The sequence below is a fragment of the Peromyscus maniculatus genome, chromosome 8, assembly GCF_049852395.1.
Source record: "Peromyscus maniculatus bairdii isolate BWxNUB_F1_BW_parent chromosome 8, HU_Pman_BW_mat_3.1, whole genome shotgun sequence".
Classification (NCBI taxonomy): Eukaryota; Metazoa; Chordata; class Mammalia; order Rodentia; family Cricetidae; genus Peromyscus; species Peromyscus maniculatus.
In genome coordinates, this window is record NC_134859.1 from 88,719,357 (window position 1) to 88,737,258 (window position 17,902).

Here is a 17,902-nt window from a genome sequence, read left to right on the forward strand (position 1 = left end):
TGAGGCAGGAAAGTCACCAATTCAAGGCCTAAGCAACATAGCAAGGTCCTGTCTCTAAATATTAAGAAAGGGCGGATGGTATAGCTCCATGGTGGAGCACTTGCCTGGAATGTGCAAGGCCTTGGCTTCAATCTTTAGTGCCACTAACAGGAAAAAAGTGTCTCCACTGTTGTGGAATACTCCTTTACACCGTGTGAAAATATGTCACTGATTGGTTTAATAAAAAGCTGTATGGTCAATAGCTAGGCAGGATGTTTAGAGCAGAGAGAACACTGGGAAGAAGGTGGAGATGCCATGAGATGCAGAGCGAGCAGGATAGGCAATACGGTGATGAGGTAAGGAAGCCACAAGGCAGAAAGTAAACTAATAGAAATGGGTTAATTTAAGTTAGAAGAGCTGGTAGAAACAAGCCTAAGCTACCAGCCCAGCTTTCTTAATAAGAAGTCTCCGTGTTGTTTATTCGGAAGCTGGCTGGCGGGGCAGAGAAATCCACAGACAGTGCTCATCCCAGCGTGGTGTCCGAAACTATTTAGCTGTCACTTGATTGTGGCTGTCCGACATCCATCTCTAGCTTGTGACTCCAAACAGATCTCAGAACAGGGCACACACCTCTGCAAACTTGGTACTCTCCAACTCAGCATATGGCAACCGTGTCCTTCAGTAGCTTTGGCCAGAGCTCTTGGAGGTACCCTCTATTTCTGTCTCTCAAACCCATAGCCCTCATGTTGGCAAGTTTGAGCATGCTCTGCTATCCCAGTACACTCTGAATCTGGTTACCTCTTACCTGCTACACTGCAAGTTCTAGGATCCAAGCCTAGTCATCCTTCCTAGAGAATGGTATCAGTCACCACCACTCCCCCACCCCACCCCACACCTGTCTTCACCTTGGGGCTGGTCTGAGCATTCCAATGAGGTCTTTCTTGGCCAGCTCGTCCTCCATCCCTTTCCTTAGCCTTTGGCCTTCTTCAGGGAGGCCGCCCCATTTAGGCCCTGGATCTAGTCCCCTGGCTCACAGCTCCACTTGGGTGTTGATTCCTTTCCAGAGGGAGGGAGGAAGCCTGTAAAGAGGAAGGAGGGGCTGACTGATGGCTCAGCAGTTCAGAGAGTGGCATGTGACATTTTCTGGGCAGATGTGAGCACAGCTCTTTCGCTCCAGAGAAAGCATTGATGACACACTGAAGAATGGATTCCATCTGAGTCTGGCTTGGTGAGCCAGTGAGTTTGCTGGGGTTACTTACAGGAGCATGGGTGGTTACTTAAAGAGCGTGGGTGACTCCCAGGCAGCTTCATCGCCAAAACGCCCAGCCTCGTGATACTGCATTCTTGGAGTTCTCTGAAATAACTCACAGGCGGCTGGGCTAGTGGGGAGTCTCCTCTGCCCAGTAATCATTACTGCAAACATAAGGTTAGAAGGACCTTGCTCTGAATCCTGTAGGTTTCCGCAGCTTTATACTCCCTGAGTCTTGTAAATTTTATTTACTTCTTATGTCTTTTTTTTTTAGATTTATTTTATTTATGTGTATGAATGCTTTTCTTGTGTGCTTTGTATGTATGTGTGCCACGTGTGTGCCTGTTAGCTCCCCCGGAACTGAAGTTACAGGCGAGCTACCATGTGGGTGCTGGGAATCTCCTGGATTCTCTCCCAATCAAGAGAATCAGATGACCCTGCCTCAAAACAAAAACAGTGAGGTGCATATCTAAAATAAGCTGGAAATCAAAAGGCCCCTTTCCTCAAGGATCCTTCTGTCCCTTGAGCTGGTCAGCGTGTGCTTTCTCCGGGGGTTATACTCACCATCAGCGCCCTACCCAACCCCATTGTTGATCTCGCCGCTTAACAACACTCAAGCCTATATATAAAGTGAGGGAGGCAGAAAATGGGAGGAAGGAGGGAGAAAGAGAGAGAGAGAGTGCGTCTTGTAATAGGTACTGTCAATTCTGTGTCTGAAATATCTCGAAGAACCTGGCAGCTCAGAGACTGAATATGCATTGGGCGGGGCATGCAAATGAGAAGGTGGCCGCGTCTCCCAGGAACTCTGGGAGCGAAAGGAGCAACAAAAATATCCTCGGCCCACCTGGATCTCGCAGGCTTTCCCTGGAGTGAAGGTCGTGGTCAGGGCAGGGCAGGAGAGTGGGTGTCGGGCGCGTGCCTTTGGTCGCGTGTGTGTTTGCGACCGTGATGTAAAGGTGTGTGCGCACGTAAGTGTCGCGGGCGGTGGTGAGGGCTGAGTTATCGCTTCTCGGCCTTTTGGCTAAGATCAAGTGTAGTATCTGTTCTTATCAGTTTAATATCTGATACGTCCTCTATCCGAGGACAATATATTAAATGGATTTTTGGAAGTAGGAGTTGGAATAGGAGCTTGCTCCGTCCACTCCACGCATCGACCTGGTATTGCAGTACCTCCAGGAACGGTGCACCCCCTCGGGGGACTTCTAGTGCGGGTTCGAAGAAAAGACCAACTCACCTCTTGACACATTGTTCAAGTCTTTTGTTTACTTTTAAAACTCAGTTTTCTTTTTCTGGGTTACTTCTCAAAAACGTCTGACTCTGTTGTGTCTCTATGTAGCTCCCTTTCTGGAGTTGGTTTTGTATGCTACCAAGTCGGCTTTGAGATCAGGGAAATGTCCCCGCTGACTCAAATGCTGGTGTTAGAGGCGTGCACCACTACCTTAGCTCCATATATGTGTTAGTTTAAACAAGAATTTCCGTTGCCAGTGATCTATCTGTAAGACATCAAAACCGACAGAGGAAACTTAGAGCAGGGGAAACTGGTTTGGTCGGGTTTGCCAAGAGATGTCTTGACTTTTAGTTGTTATAGCTCTTCAGGTTGTCTCTAGTTTGGAAGCTCGGCGCATGGATATAATTTGTAAGAAGCACTAGAGATACGAGTTTTAAAGATGTTCATATATAATTAGTCACCTAAACTCATTTAGCACTCGGTAGGATGTGTCTGAATATAGGCAGTTATTATTACGTAGTAAGGCAATGGTATCGAAATAAACTTGAAATACCTGGTCTGCGTTAAGTTTTAGGGAAGTCGTGGGAGTCTGGTCTCCGCCCCTCGCTCATCTGGCACCGCCTCTTGTGTGCGATTTCCCTCGGAGTTCGCGGTAGTTTCTTGCGCAGGCGCAGTGCCTTTACCATGGCGGAATTGATTTCTTTCGTGGTTCCCACCCAGAGTGACAAAGTTTTGCTGGTGTGGGAGCTGAGCGCTGGTCCCCCAGCCGAGGCCTTAAGAGTGAGGGGCTGCGCGGAGGGGCGAGGAAAGGGGGGGGTAGGGGAGAGACCCGGAGGCAGGAAGCAGGGGCGAGGAAAGGGGGGGGGGGTAGGGGAGAGACCCAGAGGCAGGAAGCAGGGGCGAGGAAAGGGAGGGGTGGGGAGAGAGACCCAGAGGCAGGAAGCAGGAGCCGGGGGTCGGTGAGCCAACAGGTCCCCGAGCCACCAGTCTCCCCAGGGCAGGTCCCTGTTCGTGCAGGGAGGAGTGCTCCGGGTGGAGAGGGGGGACTCGTGGGAACTGGGTTCGTCGTGGGGCCGGAGGTCGGCGCTCACGTCGTGCGCCCCCCGCAGCATTCTCTGTCTGCAGCGTTCTCCCAGTTTGGCCTTCTGTATTCAGTCCGAGTCTTCCCGAACGCCGCGGTGGCCCGCCCCGGCTTCTACGCCATCATCAAGTTTTACTCGTCAAGGGACGCGCAGAGAGCCCAAAGGGCCTGCGACGGGAAGCCTCTCTTTCAGACTTCGCCAGTGAAGGTGGGTGCCGATGCAGGAGCTGGGGTGAAGTTCCCAGTGCATCCGTGAGCTAGCGTTTGTGCGGCCCTCTGGTTCACACGGTGCTTCCAGGGGCGTTTCCACTGAGGCTCTGGCTCCAGGCATTCCTAGATGAAGAAACTCAAACTTGGGATGGCTGGTGATAAAAAGGTTCATCATGACAGTCGCTGCTCAAAGCCAGGTGTACCGATGAAATCCCACGTCCTTCTGTTGAAAGACCCCCGGCTGAGATCTTTCTCCGGGAGAGACCCCAAACCCAAGGAACACACCGAAACCACAGATCAGATGCAAAAGCAAGAGGGTTTATTTAGACCAGGTACCTGGGGCGAAGTCTCTTGGAGGACTTGCGCGCTTTCCTAGGGCAAGGGGGACTTTTTATGGGATCCCAGGGGCAGAGGCGCGGTTACAGAAGCAAGAAGCATAGTTACAGGGTCCCTATTGGTTGTTTCAAAGAAGGCCAGGGTGAACTTGGGGTCGTATGTGTGTGGCTGATTTGGCCTTGTCCAGGCCAGCTGCTTATTTCTCAAGGCCAGGGGGCCAGCCATAAAATATCCTGATTTGACTTAACTGTCTTTCTCTCAAGGCCGCCGACCACAGTTATCTTTCTCAAGGCTGGCCATAGCTATCTCTGTCAAGGCCGGGTGGCTGGCTACGGCTGTGAACTCCTGTTTTTCTGATTCCTTTAGAATGGCGTTTCTTAGGCTAAGTTATGGGGGGGGGGGGAGCTTTTCATTGGCCCAAAGCCCCATGTCCTCATAATGGAGCGGGGGTCTTTCACTGTTGCCTTAAAATTTAAGAAATATTCCATAAGCGTTTTCTATTTTACTTGGACTTAAAATACTGTGAGTTTGATAAACTGTTGTAACATAACGGATGCTTTATTGGCTTTATTGCCATCATTCTCAAACGGCCTATCCAGAAGTCCCCTCAGGTCCCAGAAGGTGGGCAGAGCATCTTTTAATACATTGTAGACTCCATTCCATATTAACAGCAAACCCACTGACTTGCCCAGAGCCACAGGACAACATCTCACTGTGTTTTCATTCCCACCACTTTTTTTTTTTTTTTTTTTTTTCCCGGTTTTCCGAGACAGGGTTTCTCTGTGTAGCTTTGTGCCTTTCCTGGAACTCACTCTGTAGCCCAGGCTGGCCTCGAACTCACAGTGATCCGCCTGGCTCTGCCTCCCGAGTGCCGGGATTAAAGGCGTGCGCCACCGCCCGGCCTATTTCCACCACTTTTTAAAGAACCATTTCAGTTTCTGATTGGCTACTCGATCTGCCCACTTGCTGCTGACCCCAGTCTATTCTTGTCCCTGGTGCTTTCCTCCTCCACTGAACCTTGATTGAATCTGAGAACTCTAGCCCGTAGTGACCCCAAGCATACAATCTCTACATCTGTACACTGTTCAGGACCACCTTCTCTCCTAGATCCAAGTACTGAAGTGATTATTGAACTTTGTATGTTTTTAACCTGTGACCATGTGTCAGTCATAAATATTGTATGTGGTACGGGGAAGATTACTAAGCAGTGAGCTTCCCGTGCTCTGGCACAATGAGACCGTTTTGATAGAGTGTTGAGGGAAATCTGGAGAGATGGCTCGGTCGTTAAGAGCCCTGCCTGCTCTTTCAGAGCACCCAAGTTCAATTCCCCGCACCCACATGATGGCTCACAGTCACTTCCAGTAACTACAGTTCCCAAGGATCCCATATCCCCTTCTGGCCTGGGCACCAGGCATGCATGTGACTCACAGGAATATGTGCAGGTAAAACACACACACACACACTTTACAAAATTCAATATTTAAAAAAACAACAATTCAAGGAGCAGGGTGTGAGTGAAAGGCTAGCCAAGTGAATGAATTCCAGGACAACACAGAGAAACCCTGTCTCAAAGACCAAAAACCAAACCAAACCAAAAAAAAACAATTCAAGGTACTGTTGAGGGTGAGAATAGTCACTTTAGTTTATTTACATATTTGTTTTGTTGGGCACACATACGTTCTGTGTGTGTTATAAGATCAAGGAAAGGCCTAAGGCACCTTGAGAAGTACCACCCCCACACACACCTTTGGCATTGTCTCAATCACGGTTATTAGTACTATGAAGAAACACCGTGACCAAAAGCAAGTTGGGGAGAAAGGACTTATTTGGATTACACTTCCATGCCTCTGTTCACCACTGAAGGAAGTCAGGGCAGAACTCAAGCAGGAAAGCAGGAGCTGATGCAGAGGCCATGGAGGCGTGCTGCTTACTGGCTTGCTCAGCCTGCTTTCTTGTAGAGTCCAGGACCACCAGCCACCCACAGTGACCTGGGCCCTCGCCCATCAGTCACTAATTAGGGAAATGCTTCACAGCGGAACCTTATGGAGGCATTTTTCTCAACTGAGGTTTCCTCCTTTTAGATGATTCTAGCTAGTGTCAAGTTGACATAAAACCAGCCAGTACATACCAAAAAGAAAAAAAAAACCAACAAGCCGGGGCGGTGGTGGCCCACGCCTTTAATCCCAGCACTCGGGAGGCAGAGCCAGGCGGATCTCTGGGAGTTCGAGGCCAGTCTGGACTACCAAGTGAGTCCCAGGAAAGGCACAAAGCTACACAGAGAAACCCTGTCTCAAAACAACAACAACAAAAAAAAACACCTCTTTACCTACTGCTCTGCCTCCTCTACCCCCCTTCTTTTTCTTCTCTAAAACAACTCTTGTAGCCCAGCCTGGCCTCCAACCTCATATTTAGTTAGAGATGATGTTCATTAACCTCCTAACGAATTTTTTTGTTTGTCTTGAGACAGGGTTTCTCTACATATCACTATCTGGAACTCATTATGTAGGCCAGGCTGGTCTTGTATTCAGAGATCCCCTTCTGCCTCCCAAGTGGAAGCAAAGATGTTTTTTGCCATACCCAGTGACATCCTAATTTTTTTAAAAAAATTTATTTATTATGTGTACCGAGTTCAGTTTGCATGTATCCCTGCAGGTCAGAAGAGGGAGCCAGATCTTTTTTTTTTTTTTTTTTTTTTTTTTTTAACAATACTATTCAGTTCTACATAATAGCCACAGATTCCCTTGTTCTCTCCCTTCCTGCCCCCCTCCCCTTCCCCCCAATCCACCCCCCATTCCCACCTCCTCCAGATCAAGGTCTCCCCTGAGTACTGGAATCGACCTGGTAGACCCAGTCCAGGCAGGTCCAGTCCCCTCCTCCCAGATTGAGCCAAGCGTCCCTGTATAAGTCCCAGGTTTCAAACAAACAGCCAACTCATGCAGCGAGCCCAGGACCTGGTACCACTGCCTAGATGCCTCCCAAACAGATCAAGCCAATCAACTGTCTCACCTATTCAGAGGGCCTGATCCAGTTGGGGGCCCCTCAGCCTTTGGTTCATAGTTCATGTGTTTCCATTCATTTGGTTATTTGTCCCTGTGCTTTATCCAACCTTGGTTTCAACAATTCTCGCTCATATAAACCCTCCTCTTTCTCACTAATTAGACTCCCAGCGCTCCACCCGGGGTCTAGCTGTGGATGTCTGCATCCAGATTCCTCAGTCCTTGGATGGGGTTTCGGGCCCAACTATCAGGGTGTTTGACCATCCCATCACCAGAGTAGGTCAGTCCCGGCTGTCTCTCGACCATTGCCAGCAGTCTTTTGTGGGGGTATCTTTGTGGATTTCTGTGGGCCTCTTTTTTTTTTTTTTTTTAGCTGAGGATCAAACCTAGGGCCTTGCGCTTGCTAGGCAAGCGCTCTACCACTGAGCTAAATCCCCAACCCCCTAATTCTTTTATTTTTATTTTTTTGTTTCATTTGGTTTGGTTTGGTTTTTCAAGACAGGGTTTCTCTTATGTGGCTTTGGAGCCTGTCCTGGAACTCACTCTGTAGACAAAGCTGGCCTCGAACTCACAGAGACACACCTGCCTCTGCCTCCCGAGTGCTGGGATAAAGTTAACCACCAGAGATGTGTTCTCCAAATAGGCCTACTACCCCTTCATCCATGTGTCGTTAGCCAGGCTTACAGTCCTGAGTCCCATCCTGTCCCTCAAGGCGTCTTCAGTCTGTTCAGGGAACAGTCAGTTACCGCTCAGCAGCCAAGCTGTCGCACAACCGGACAGATTATGCTTTGCAAATGGTTTTCTTTATATTCTCTTTATCCTGGATCATCTCCCCTTCCTCTCCCCAATCCCCCTGCCTCCCTCCCTGCCTAAGCCTTTCCACCCACAGTACTCCCCTCCCCTTTCATTTCCTTTACCTTCTGCTCTGCCACCCCCTCATCCCTCTCCTTTAAAGTAACCCTTCCTCGCCTTCCCTTCCTTGTGCCCTCATTTGCAAAGGAATTTTAGGTGTGTGTGTGTGTGTGTGTGTCTGTCTGTGTGTGTTTAAGTTCTGTATATGTATGTGTGTCTGGGGTGTGTGTGTGTGCACAAGTGAATGCTGGTGCCCAGGGAGAAGAAGATGTCAGACCCCCCTGGAGCTGGAGTTACTTAGCCATGTGACTTGAATGCCGAGAACGGAACATGGTCCTCTCCAAGAGCAGTCGCCACCTCAAGCTCCAGGGAGCTTTGAAAGTAGTGGCCGAGAAAGAACATGCGTAAACATAATCCATGGGTAATCAATACATTGACTTTATTTGTATTGTTCAAATTTTTCGAATACACAAAACTTTCTAATAATGGAGACTTCTAAGATGGAGTTAGTGGAGTACGAAATACACAGTAATGTGTCAAGTATGCAAGGCTAACACCTGGAGGACCTGTCAGATAAGCTTGACATGTGATTGTTCTGGTGAAACTCGTGTGTGTGTGTGTGTGTGTGTGTGTGTGTGTGTGTGTGTGTGTGTGTAAGGTCTCACTATGTAGCTCTGGCTACCCTGGAACTCTCTATGTAGACCAGGCTGGCCTGGAACTCAGAGAGATCTGCTGGCCTCTGCCTCTTGAGTGCTGAGATTAAAAATGTACACTGTTGGCCTGATGGCACATACCTTTAATCCCAGCACTCAGGAGGCAGAGACAAGGGGACTCTCTGAGTTCCAGGCTAGCCTGGTCTACAGAATGAGTCTAGTTTACTCAGAGAAATGCTGTCTCAAAAGAGGGTAAAAAAAACAAACCCGCACACCACGGTGCCCAGGCCTGTATTATCACTTGTGTGGAGTTACTGACTTGGAGCTGGCAGGAGCTACTGGATGGGAAGCCCGGAACAGTGTCCTGGCTAACTCGCAACCCTTGACTCTTTCTTCGGGGCCTCCTTGGTTATTTTTTCTAACCCCTTACACTGTAGGCTAACACTCCACCAACCGAGCTCCAGCCCCGCCCCCAGGACAACCTGCCACTTAACCAGGGATCCTAACCATGATGGTGGACAGCACTGAGGCTTAGATGGACAGATAGCATGTGTGTGGGGCTCACTCTGACGCAGGACTTGGAACCTCCTTCTGACCCCCTGATCTTCACTGTCCCTTACGGACTTGGAATTGATTGACCTCGTGTCTCCAAAGTAGAACCTGGCAGGCTGTGATATTTGTGGGTCTCTCTCCTGACTGCAGGTTCGTCTCAGCACTAGACATAAGGCCCTGCGACATCAGGCCTTTGCCCTAAACAGCTCACGATGCCAGGAACTGGCAAATTTCTACTTTGGCTTCAATGGATGGTCAAAAAGGATCCTCAAGGTAAGCCTTGTTCATTTTTCGACTAACCACACTCTCCCTTTTACATTAGAATCCTAGACTTTGAGGAGGATTGAACAGGGCTTCCGGGAGGACATGTCAGGCAGGGGCCAGCTATGGGGGGATTAGGTGGATGTGTCTGAGAGTTAGGAAAAACTGGTCCCAGTTCGCTGGCCGATGAAGTCCATAGTTTCTCAGTGTGTTCGCTAAGACTTGGTTGCCTAGAGCAGCATCCCTTTGCAAATCTTCCTTGCTTTTGAAGCTCTAGGGTGCTCCAGCTGTTAGCGGGGATCTGGGGTTTAGTTTTGTATGTTTCTCCGTTGAAGTCTTAGGCAGGCTGGGGATGGGGCTGAGGGGTGCAGAGCTTGCCTAGCAGGGTGAAACCTCGGGGCTGATTCTAGGAGGACTCGAATCCCACCCTTCCCAGCTGCAGGAGCTCCCTGGAGCGGAGGACAAGGCCCTTGCGGGGCCCGGGCGGAAGCAGAGCCTCAAGTTCTTCTGTGCTGTGGAGGTGGTGCTGCCGTCCTATGGATGCAGGAGCCCTGGAGTCGGCATCGCTGACGAGCCTCTGCACCAGCTGGAAGAAGGTCTGTCTTCGGCGCAGGGAGGGCTGCAAGAGTGGATATATCATGTGTCCGTCTGTCTGTCTTTTCTTCCTTCTCTTCACTCTCTGCCAGCTACTAGCCAGGCAGGCCCTTCCACCGCTGAACTACTGAAGTCCTAAGGCAGAATTTTTATGCCTTATAATATAGATTTTCACTGAAGCACGTGCCAGCCAAAACCTTTACATTTACAATAGAGCTGCCCTCCTGCCCAGAGGCTCAGGGGAGGCAGGACATCCTGTGCCTCTAGTTTTTGGTTAAGGACTTGCTTTGTGTTGAGATAATTGGTCAGAATCCTTTGTCTTCAGTTATCAGCAAGATCCTGCCGTAGGACGGGAGAAACAGCCCAGCACATAGGAGCACATACCGCCCTTGCAAAGGCCCTGCATCCTGTTCCCAGCACCCACTCCAGTGGGATCTCACGCCTCTCCTCGGGCACCTACACTAGTGTACACAGAGAAAGCCACATGCAGACATGGACATGCCATTTATCATTATCTAAACATTGCATAAACCCTTGTATAGACAGACACTTAATCCTTTGATAATGGAATGCTTGAACAGACAAAAAGGCCAATGTGAAAAGGTACTCTAATTGATTTTAAGCTATTTTTCTAGACTCCATGGTCCTCAGCATGAGGAGTCCAAGTCAGATGTAAGGAGTTAGTGGGGGGCGTGGAGTAGGCTCCTGAGGCTGCTGGATAGATAACACCCACCCTCAGGACCGTCACCTGACCTTGTTCCATCACCTGACCTTGCTCAGTGTGAGTCCAGCCCTGAGCTGTAGCAGGCAGAGTCTGCGGGGAGACCTGTCAGTTTGGAATTGGCCAGTGATAGGAGCTGTGTACCTGTGCCTCAGTTGGATCCCGTAGTTATTACATAAGGAATTTCAGAATACACTGGGCCTGTGAGATAATGGGCCCTGTCATTATGTACCTTCAGCAGACCCATTCAGCCAGCTCCTTGTGCTACATCCCTTTAGTTGCTCAAATAATGATCTGAGACTGAATCATAAATGTATTTTCTTTTTAAACAAAGAATAATTGCTATCCATACAAGTATTTACTTATTTTTTACTTTGTGTGTATGGTGTATTTGTGTGTAGTGTATGCAAACATGTGTGCACACAAAGTGTGTGGGCCTGTGTGTGTGTAAGCCTAGAAGCCAGAAGAGGGTGTCTGGTGTACGCTTCTCTTTTTCTCTTTTTTTTTTTTTTTTTTTTTTTTTTTTTTTGGTTTTTCGAGACAGGGTTTCTCTGCGTAGCTTTGCGCCTTTCCTGGAGCTCACTTGGTAGCCCAGGCTGGCCTCGAACTCACAGAGATCCGCCTGGCTCTGCCTCCCGAGTGCTGGGATTAAAGGCGTGCGCCACCACCGCCCGGCAATGTACGCTTCTCTTTATTCATTTGAGGCTAGGTCTCTTCCCTGAACCTGGAGCTTGTCTGTCCTTGGCCAGCTAGAATATAACAGCCCTGTCTTTGCCCGACTCACTGTGGGATTGCAGACATGCACAGGGTCGTGCCCAGCTGTTACACGGGCACTGTGTCCAAACATTGGTCCTCCTGCGTCTGCAGCAAACACGGAGCCTCTCGTCAGCCCCCATTCAGGTATTTGAAATCTGTCTGCTTTTGCTCGGCTCCAGGACAGCCATCGTTTCTCATGAGGAGGAAGACCGCTCAGAAGCTCGCGATCCAGAGCGCCTTGTCAGACGCCTTCCAGAAGCTGGCCATCGTGGTTTTAGGTGAGCCTTTCTTGATTATCCTGAGTGCTCAAAACTCAGCAAGCCGGAAGGTCATTTTAAAACATAAATAGTATGAAAATACTAATATCTGGAACATTCCGAATTCTGCTTTCATTCACGGAACTCTGCTGTGGCAGTGGCCTCAGATTTGTCCGTACAAATATATGTACGTAAGAGGGACAGGGCCTACCAGTGGGAGGCTGCAACTGTGAGACATTTCTTGTATCTTGTGGAAGCTCATTTCTTTTCTTTTTTTTTTTTTTTGGTTTTTTCGAGACAGGGTTTCTCTGTGTAGCTTTGCGCCTTTCCTGGAAGCTCATTTCTTGAGGAGTAGAAAATTGCCCATTGCTTCTAATCCAGTGTCCTCTATGCCAGGTCTGAATTCACTTTGTCTGCCACCTACGCCTCAGGTTTCAGCCATTTGAACCTTTTTTATTTCCAATTTCTTGCTATGCCCTAGTCCTGTATCTAAAATACCAAAGTTGTTTGAACTAACATGCTTGATACCTCATTTTTTTTAAAGACTTATTTATTTATTATGTATACAGAAGAGGGTGCCAGATCTCATTACAGATGGTTGTGAGCCACCATGTGGGTGCTGGGAATTGAACTCAAGACCTCTGGAAGAGCAGTCGGTGCTCTTAACCACTGAGCCATCTCTCTAGCCCCTCATTTTTTTTTAATGTGCATTGGTGTTTTGCCATGGATGTCACGTTCCCAGGAATTGGAATTACAGATAGTCATGAGCCGCCATGTGGGTGCTGGGAATTGAACCTGGATCCTCTGGAAGAGCAGTCAGTGCTCTTAAACATTGAGCCCTCTCTCCAGGCCCCCCCCCTTTTTTTTGAGAGAGTCTCTCTGTAGCCCTGGCTGTCCCGGATCTCATCATGTAGACCAGGCTGGCCCAGAACTCTCAGAGATCCGCCTGCCTGGGCACCACCATTCCTGGCCCTGCTCATATATTCTTTAAGCAGATGGTTCTGATAACTGCAGCGTGGGATGCGACATTTCTAGAGACATGCTCTCCTTTAGGCTTTAGAGACTATAAGCCTTCGTCGGGTGTGACTGTTGGACTGTGTTGACAAGTTTGAGAACAAGAAAAACTCTGAACCGATCCTCACTTTCAGAAAGTGGCAAGGTCGCGGTAGAGTACATTCCCAGTGAAGAGTCCATAGATGCCGAAAGTGAGGAAGAGCTACAGAGTTTAATCCAGGTACGTGGAAAACCTAAGCCGAGGTTTCCGTAGCTGGGGTAGCCAAGCCTGAAGCAGCTAGCAGGGTCCGGAAGACTGCACCGTGCAGCATCCTCAAGGAAGTGTGGACTTGAAGTCCATTGAAGTACAGACGATTTGGGGGCCTTTCCCTGAACTCCTAGCCCTGGCCTCTTCCCCCTTGTGTGGAGTTTGACGAGAACTGAGGTCCCTGACAGCATGACTGTGACTGTGGCCCCCAGATAGTTGGGAGGTCCCTGAGCAGTGATCATTTCAGAACTTCCTCCATGAGTCCCAAGAGCACATGGAACAGGGCAGGTCTCTGATGTGCTACCACCAGGGAAATCATCTCTCTCTAAATAACTGTGTTATTTAAACCCTTACATTTCCCTTCTCTCTAGCAGAAGAACTTCCTATAAGTTTTTTTGCCAAAGACCTTCTTATAAATCAGTTATATAAAAGGTCTTAATCAGAGAATAAGTTGCCAAAGTCACTTCAAGAAAACGGTCACTATTACATAGAAGATGTATTAAAAGCAGTAGTGGCCGAAATGTGTTCTGCCTCGTGGGGATGTCATTTGGGGGGGGGGGTTTGATTACTTACTGCACCCCAGAACTTTGAGGTGATTTGCTTTGAGCAGGTAGAGTGGTCGCTGTCTCAAAAAGTAAAGTTCTCCATGGAAAGCAATGGTTTGGTTCAGCTTCAACGGGGATCTCCTGGGTAAATGTTTCCCCATGGCTCCGTTCACCGCAGAGAGGTTGGGGTGGGCTGCCCCGAAGTGAGGACAGGGGCCTTGGGCAGTGGTGTCCATTTATTCTTTTACTTTTTACCAAGTGTGCCAGAGAGAGAGAGAGACAGAGAGAGAGAGAGGGAGGGAAGGAGTCAGTTACCACAATGCAGGTAATGTTACCCTGAAGCTGGTGTCTTGAGTCTGCAGACCCTTGGCTGGTAAAGGAATATAATTGGCAGTTGGGCAAGTGGGATCTTCCTTCTGTAGCCAGAAGATGTCTTCATAAGAGGCATTCATCAGGAGGGAAGGTCCCAAGGTTCAGCTGTGGTTTCTTTGGCTCCATCCTCGTTAGTTACCCTGCCTAAGAAGGAGACACAGCTACCAAGACATAGCTGCAGTTTGGTTTGGGTTTTTGTTTTTCGAAACAGGGTTTCTCCGTGTAGTTTTGGTGCCTGTCCTGGATCTCACTCTGTAGCCCAGGCTGGCCTCGAACTCACAGAGATCCGCCTGCCTCTGCCTCCCGAGTGCTGGGATTAAAGGCGTGCGCCACTATGCCCAACAGTGTTGTTTTGTTTTTTGTTTTTTGAGGCAGGGTCTTAAGTAGCCCAGGCTGGCCCTGAACTTTGATTCTCATACTTCCCCCTCCAGAATGTTGTTGGCCTTCCAATTATGTACTGCCAAACCTGGTTTAGTGCAGTGGTTTGAATGAGAATGGCCCCCATAGGCTCATATATTTGCATGCTTAGTCCCAGTTGTCGAGTTAAGGATTAGGGGGTGTGGCTTGTTGGAGGAGGTGTGGCCCTGGAGGAGGAGGTGTGGCCTTGGAGGAGGTGTGGCTTGTTGGAGGAGGTGTGGCTTGCTGGAGGAGGTGTGTCACTAGAGTGGGCTTGGAAGTTGAAAAGCTCGCGTGTCAGGTCCAGTGTCTCTCTCTGCCTGCTTCTCGTGGATCAGAATGTAGCTCTCAGCTACTTCCCCAGCACCATGCCTGCCTTGTGTACCACCACGCCCCCCACCATGACGATAATGAATAACCCTCTGAAACTAAGCAAGCTCCCAATTACATGCTTTATTTTTAAGAATTGCCTTGGCAGTGGGACCAAGTCCTGTGCTCATTCCATGAGTTGGCTGTTTGAAACCAGGAACTTATGCAGGGACACTTGGCTCAGTCTGGGAGGAAGGGACTGGACCTCCCTGGACTGAGTCTACCAAGTCGATCACAGTCCTCGGGGGAGGACTTGTCCTGGAGGAGATGGGAATGGAGGGTGGGCTGGGGGTAAGGGGAGGGCGTGGGAGGGGGGAGAATAGGGGAACCCATGGCTGATATGTAGAACTGAATGGTATTGTAAAATAAAAAATATATATCACAAAAAAAAAAAAAAAAAAAAAAAAAAAAAAGAATTGCCTTGGTAGCCGGGCGGTGGTGGCGCACGCTTTTAATCCCAGCACTTGGGAGGCAGAGGCAGGCGGATCTCTGAGTTCGAGGTCAGCCTGGTCTACAGAGTGAGTTCCAGAACAGCCAGGGCAATACAGAAAAACCCTGTCTTGAAGAATCAAAGAGTCGCCTTGGTGTCTCTTCACAGCGTAGAACAGTGACTGAGACACAGGACAAGCACGCTACTAAAGAAGCTCTACCCCAGTGACATTTATCACACTTTCAACAAGTCCAGCTTTCGTCCTGTGTGGTGACACACACCCTTAATTCCAATGCTCAGGAGGCAGAGGCAGGCAGATCTCTGTGAGTTCGAGGCCAGCCTGGGCTACAGAGTGAGTTCCAAGCGAGCCAGAACTACATAGTGAGACACTGTCTCAAAACCAAGTCCACCCTGGTGGTGTGGCCCACGCCTTTAATCCCAGCACTCAGGAGTCAGAGCCAGGCAGATCTCTGTGAGTTCGAGGCCAGCCTGGGCTACAGAGCGAGATCCAGGACAGGCACCAAAACAACACAGAAACTCTGTCTGAAAAAAAAAAAAAAAAACAAAAAACAAAAACCAAGTCCAGCTTTCTGTGAGTGTGAGACGGAGCAATCAGCACTGGATTCTGAAATCTGACTGCAACAGTAGATTATTCACCGATTAGAGAGGAACTATTAGAAATAATTCCATTTTAAAACCACCACTGCGTGCCCAGCTGTGCCAGGACACTGGTATGTCTGGTTATGTGCGCATGAGTGCAGATGTCCTAGGAAGCCAGAGCTAGAGTAACAAGTGGTTGTGAGTCACACATGTGGGTTGTGGGTCTTGGAAACCGAACTCAGGACCTCTAGAAGAGCAGTACTTGCTCTTAACTGCTGAGCCTTCTCTCCAGCCCCAAAATGAAGGCTCTTCTTGCAAATCATAATATACATTGTAAAAGCGGCTCCGAAGTAAGTCAGCTAGGCATCTTCTCTGTGTTGGTGTGTGAATCTCTGAAGTGGTAGCCATGCCTGTGAGTCAGTGTGGGATGCGGATGCTTTCCCGGGCCATTGGAAAGGCTCCCCACTTTGATACAAAGCTTCTGGCTGAATTACCCACCCCCAAATCCCTCTGCAGAAGTGGAGGAGTGGTCACAGATTCTATCCTGGCTCAGCCCAAGCAGTGGTGAGTTGGGAACCATGGTGCCGGATGGTGAGTGGCTGAGGGATAGCAACCCTGGAGTAACTGCTGTGTACTCTCCCACCGCCCTGGTGGCCTTCATCCTGCAGGTCAGCTCCTTTCCTTGGAATCAGCCCGGCCAAAGGGAGGAGGAGTGTCTCTCCGATTTCAGCTTGGAAGAGGAAGAACCGGAGCTGTAAGAACTGCACTAGCTCTGTGTCGAGGCAAGGCCCTGCCATCTCACTCTCCTGGGAACGTCTACATTTCTGATCTGTGGGCTGTTGGCATCCCTCAACACCCAAGTGTGAGGCCCAAGTCTTGCCCAGCACCTCGGAAGAGGTCTAAGAGGCTGGCTGCTGCCTTTGCCTCAGGAATGACCCTGGGATGGGAAGAGGTTCCCTGTGCAGAATGGCACTGGGCCCAGAGGAATAAAGGTCGCCTAACAAAGGTGTCCTGTTGTGTTAGTGGGTGGTTTGGGTCCCCGGCTTCAGGAGCGTCACTAAGGTTTAGTTCCACAGTGAGGCTGTCTTTGAAGGGACAGTCTGACCCACTTTTCCTGGGGCCCAGGTAGTTCTCCCAGAGAGAGCCTTGAGGACAACCGACCCCTGGTTTTTGTATTGCTTTGGAATTGCCCTGTAGCCTACAGCCCAGACAGCACCTGGCCGTTTTGTTTTTTATTCAGTGTGTCTCTGTGTGTGTGTGTGTGTGTGTGTGTGTGTGTGTGTGTGTGTGTGTGTGTGTACACGTACCAGAGTTGGCTCTCTCCTTTGGCCACTTGGCCTTTTGAGTATCTGGGGTCCACTACCCCCTCATTGGTGTTTACCCCACGACAGGCGTTCACAACAGTTTGCTTTTGTTCCAGGATACCAGTGTCTCTTGGCACATATACCCTGAATCAGATCAGTTGTCTGTTCCACCCCAGAATGTGCCCTGCTAGCCGACTCGAATCCCAAGGCTCCCAAAGGTGGTTCCGGTGCTGGGGGGATCAGAACAGGGCTCTGCTGAAAGAATCGGTGTCGGCTCAGGACCTCCAAGACCAAGTTCTCAGGACAAAGGAGATTTATCTGCCCCAGAGGGACAAAGAACAGGGAATAAGAGACAAAGACAGGAGACAGAGGATGAAGGGGAAGGGAATGGGGGGAGACAGACGGACAAAGGACTGCCTCCGGATAGAAAGAAGACAGATGTGGCTCATAGGCAAATGGTGGTTTATAAAGGGAAAGGGGGAAACCTTGTGTTAGATTGAGGTGTTTAATTTTAATTGGGCATGTTAATTAGGTGTGCCACAGGGGGCTTTTGATTGCTGGATTTCATTACTTTGATAGCTGGACCTTGATAATTGTTGGCCTCAGAAGGAGGACGTGGCCAAATAAGGGAACAGACCTTGGTGACTAGCTTTAGGGATGTGATCTAATGTTTTTTTAGCAAGGCAGAGGGAATGGGGGAGAAGGGCAAGGCCTGCCAGAGCGGCATGTTTGAGTGGGTTTCTTAGATCCTAGTTAGCAGCAGAAACTCTATTTTGTCCCAGTCTGCCCTGAGCTGCTACCCACAATTTCCTGAGGCCAGACGGCAGCCCTCGGAGCCCCTCAGACACGTGTAAACCACGACCGGTCCAACCCCTTCTGATTGGCTGAAAGTGTCACCTG

General features: G+C 49.4%; 1 protein-coding gene and 1 non-coding gene across 2 annotated transcripts; both read left to right on the plus strand.

Moving 5' to 3' along the window:
- Positions 1-2,229: 2,229 nt before the first annotated feature.
- On the plus strand, positions 2,230-2,420 carry LOC121831953 (U2 spliceosomal RNA). The gene has a single exon (XR_006075541.1). It is a non-coding gene; the product is annotated as a U2 spliceosomal RNA (small nuclear RNA).
- Positions 2,421-3,082: 662 nt separating this feature from the next.
- Rdm1 (RAD52 motif containing 1) lies at positions 3,083-16,703 on the plus strand. Its single transcript, XM_006970632.4, has 7 exons — positions 3,083-3,236; positions 3,566-3,745; positions 9,287-9,409; positions 9,834-9,993; positions 11,648-11,746; positions 12,874-12,959; positions 16,367-16,703. The coding sequence occupies exons 1-7, from the start codon at positions 3,141-3,143 to the stop codon at positions 16,454-16,456; spliced, it is 834 nt and encodes a 277-aa protein (XP_006970694.1). The 5' UTR covers positions 3,083-3,140; the 3' UTR covers positions 16,457-16,703.
- The last annotated feature ends 1,199 nt before the right edge of the window (positions 16,704-17,902 follow it).

Bases quoted from the DNA above. Each gene is read 5' to 3' on its own strand.
- Rdm1 (XM_006970632.4), top strand. From the start codon at position 3,141: ATGGCGGAATTGATTTCTTTCGTGGTTCCCACCCAGAGTGACAAAGTT. The intron at 3,237-3,565 runs GTGAGGGGCTGC...CGCCCCCCGCAG, and splicing joins CCCCAGCCGAGGCCTTAAGA to CATTCTCTGTCTGCAGCGTT. The intron at 11,747-12,873 runs GTGAGCCTTTCT...CCTCACTTTCAG, and splicing joins GCTGGCCATCGTGGTTTTAG to AAAGTGGCAAGGTCGCGGTA.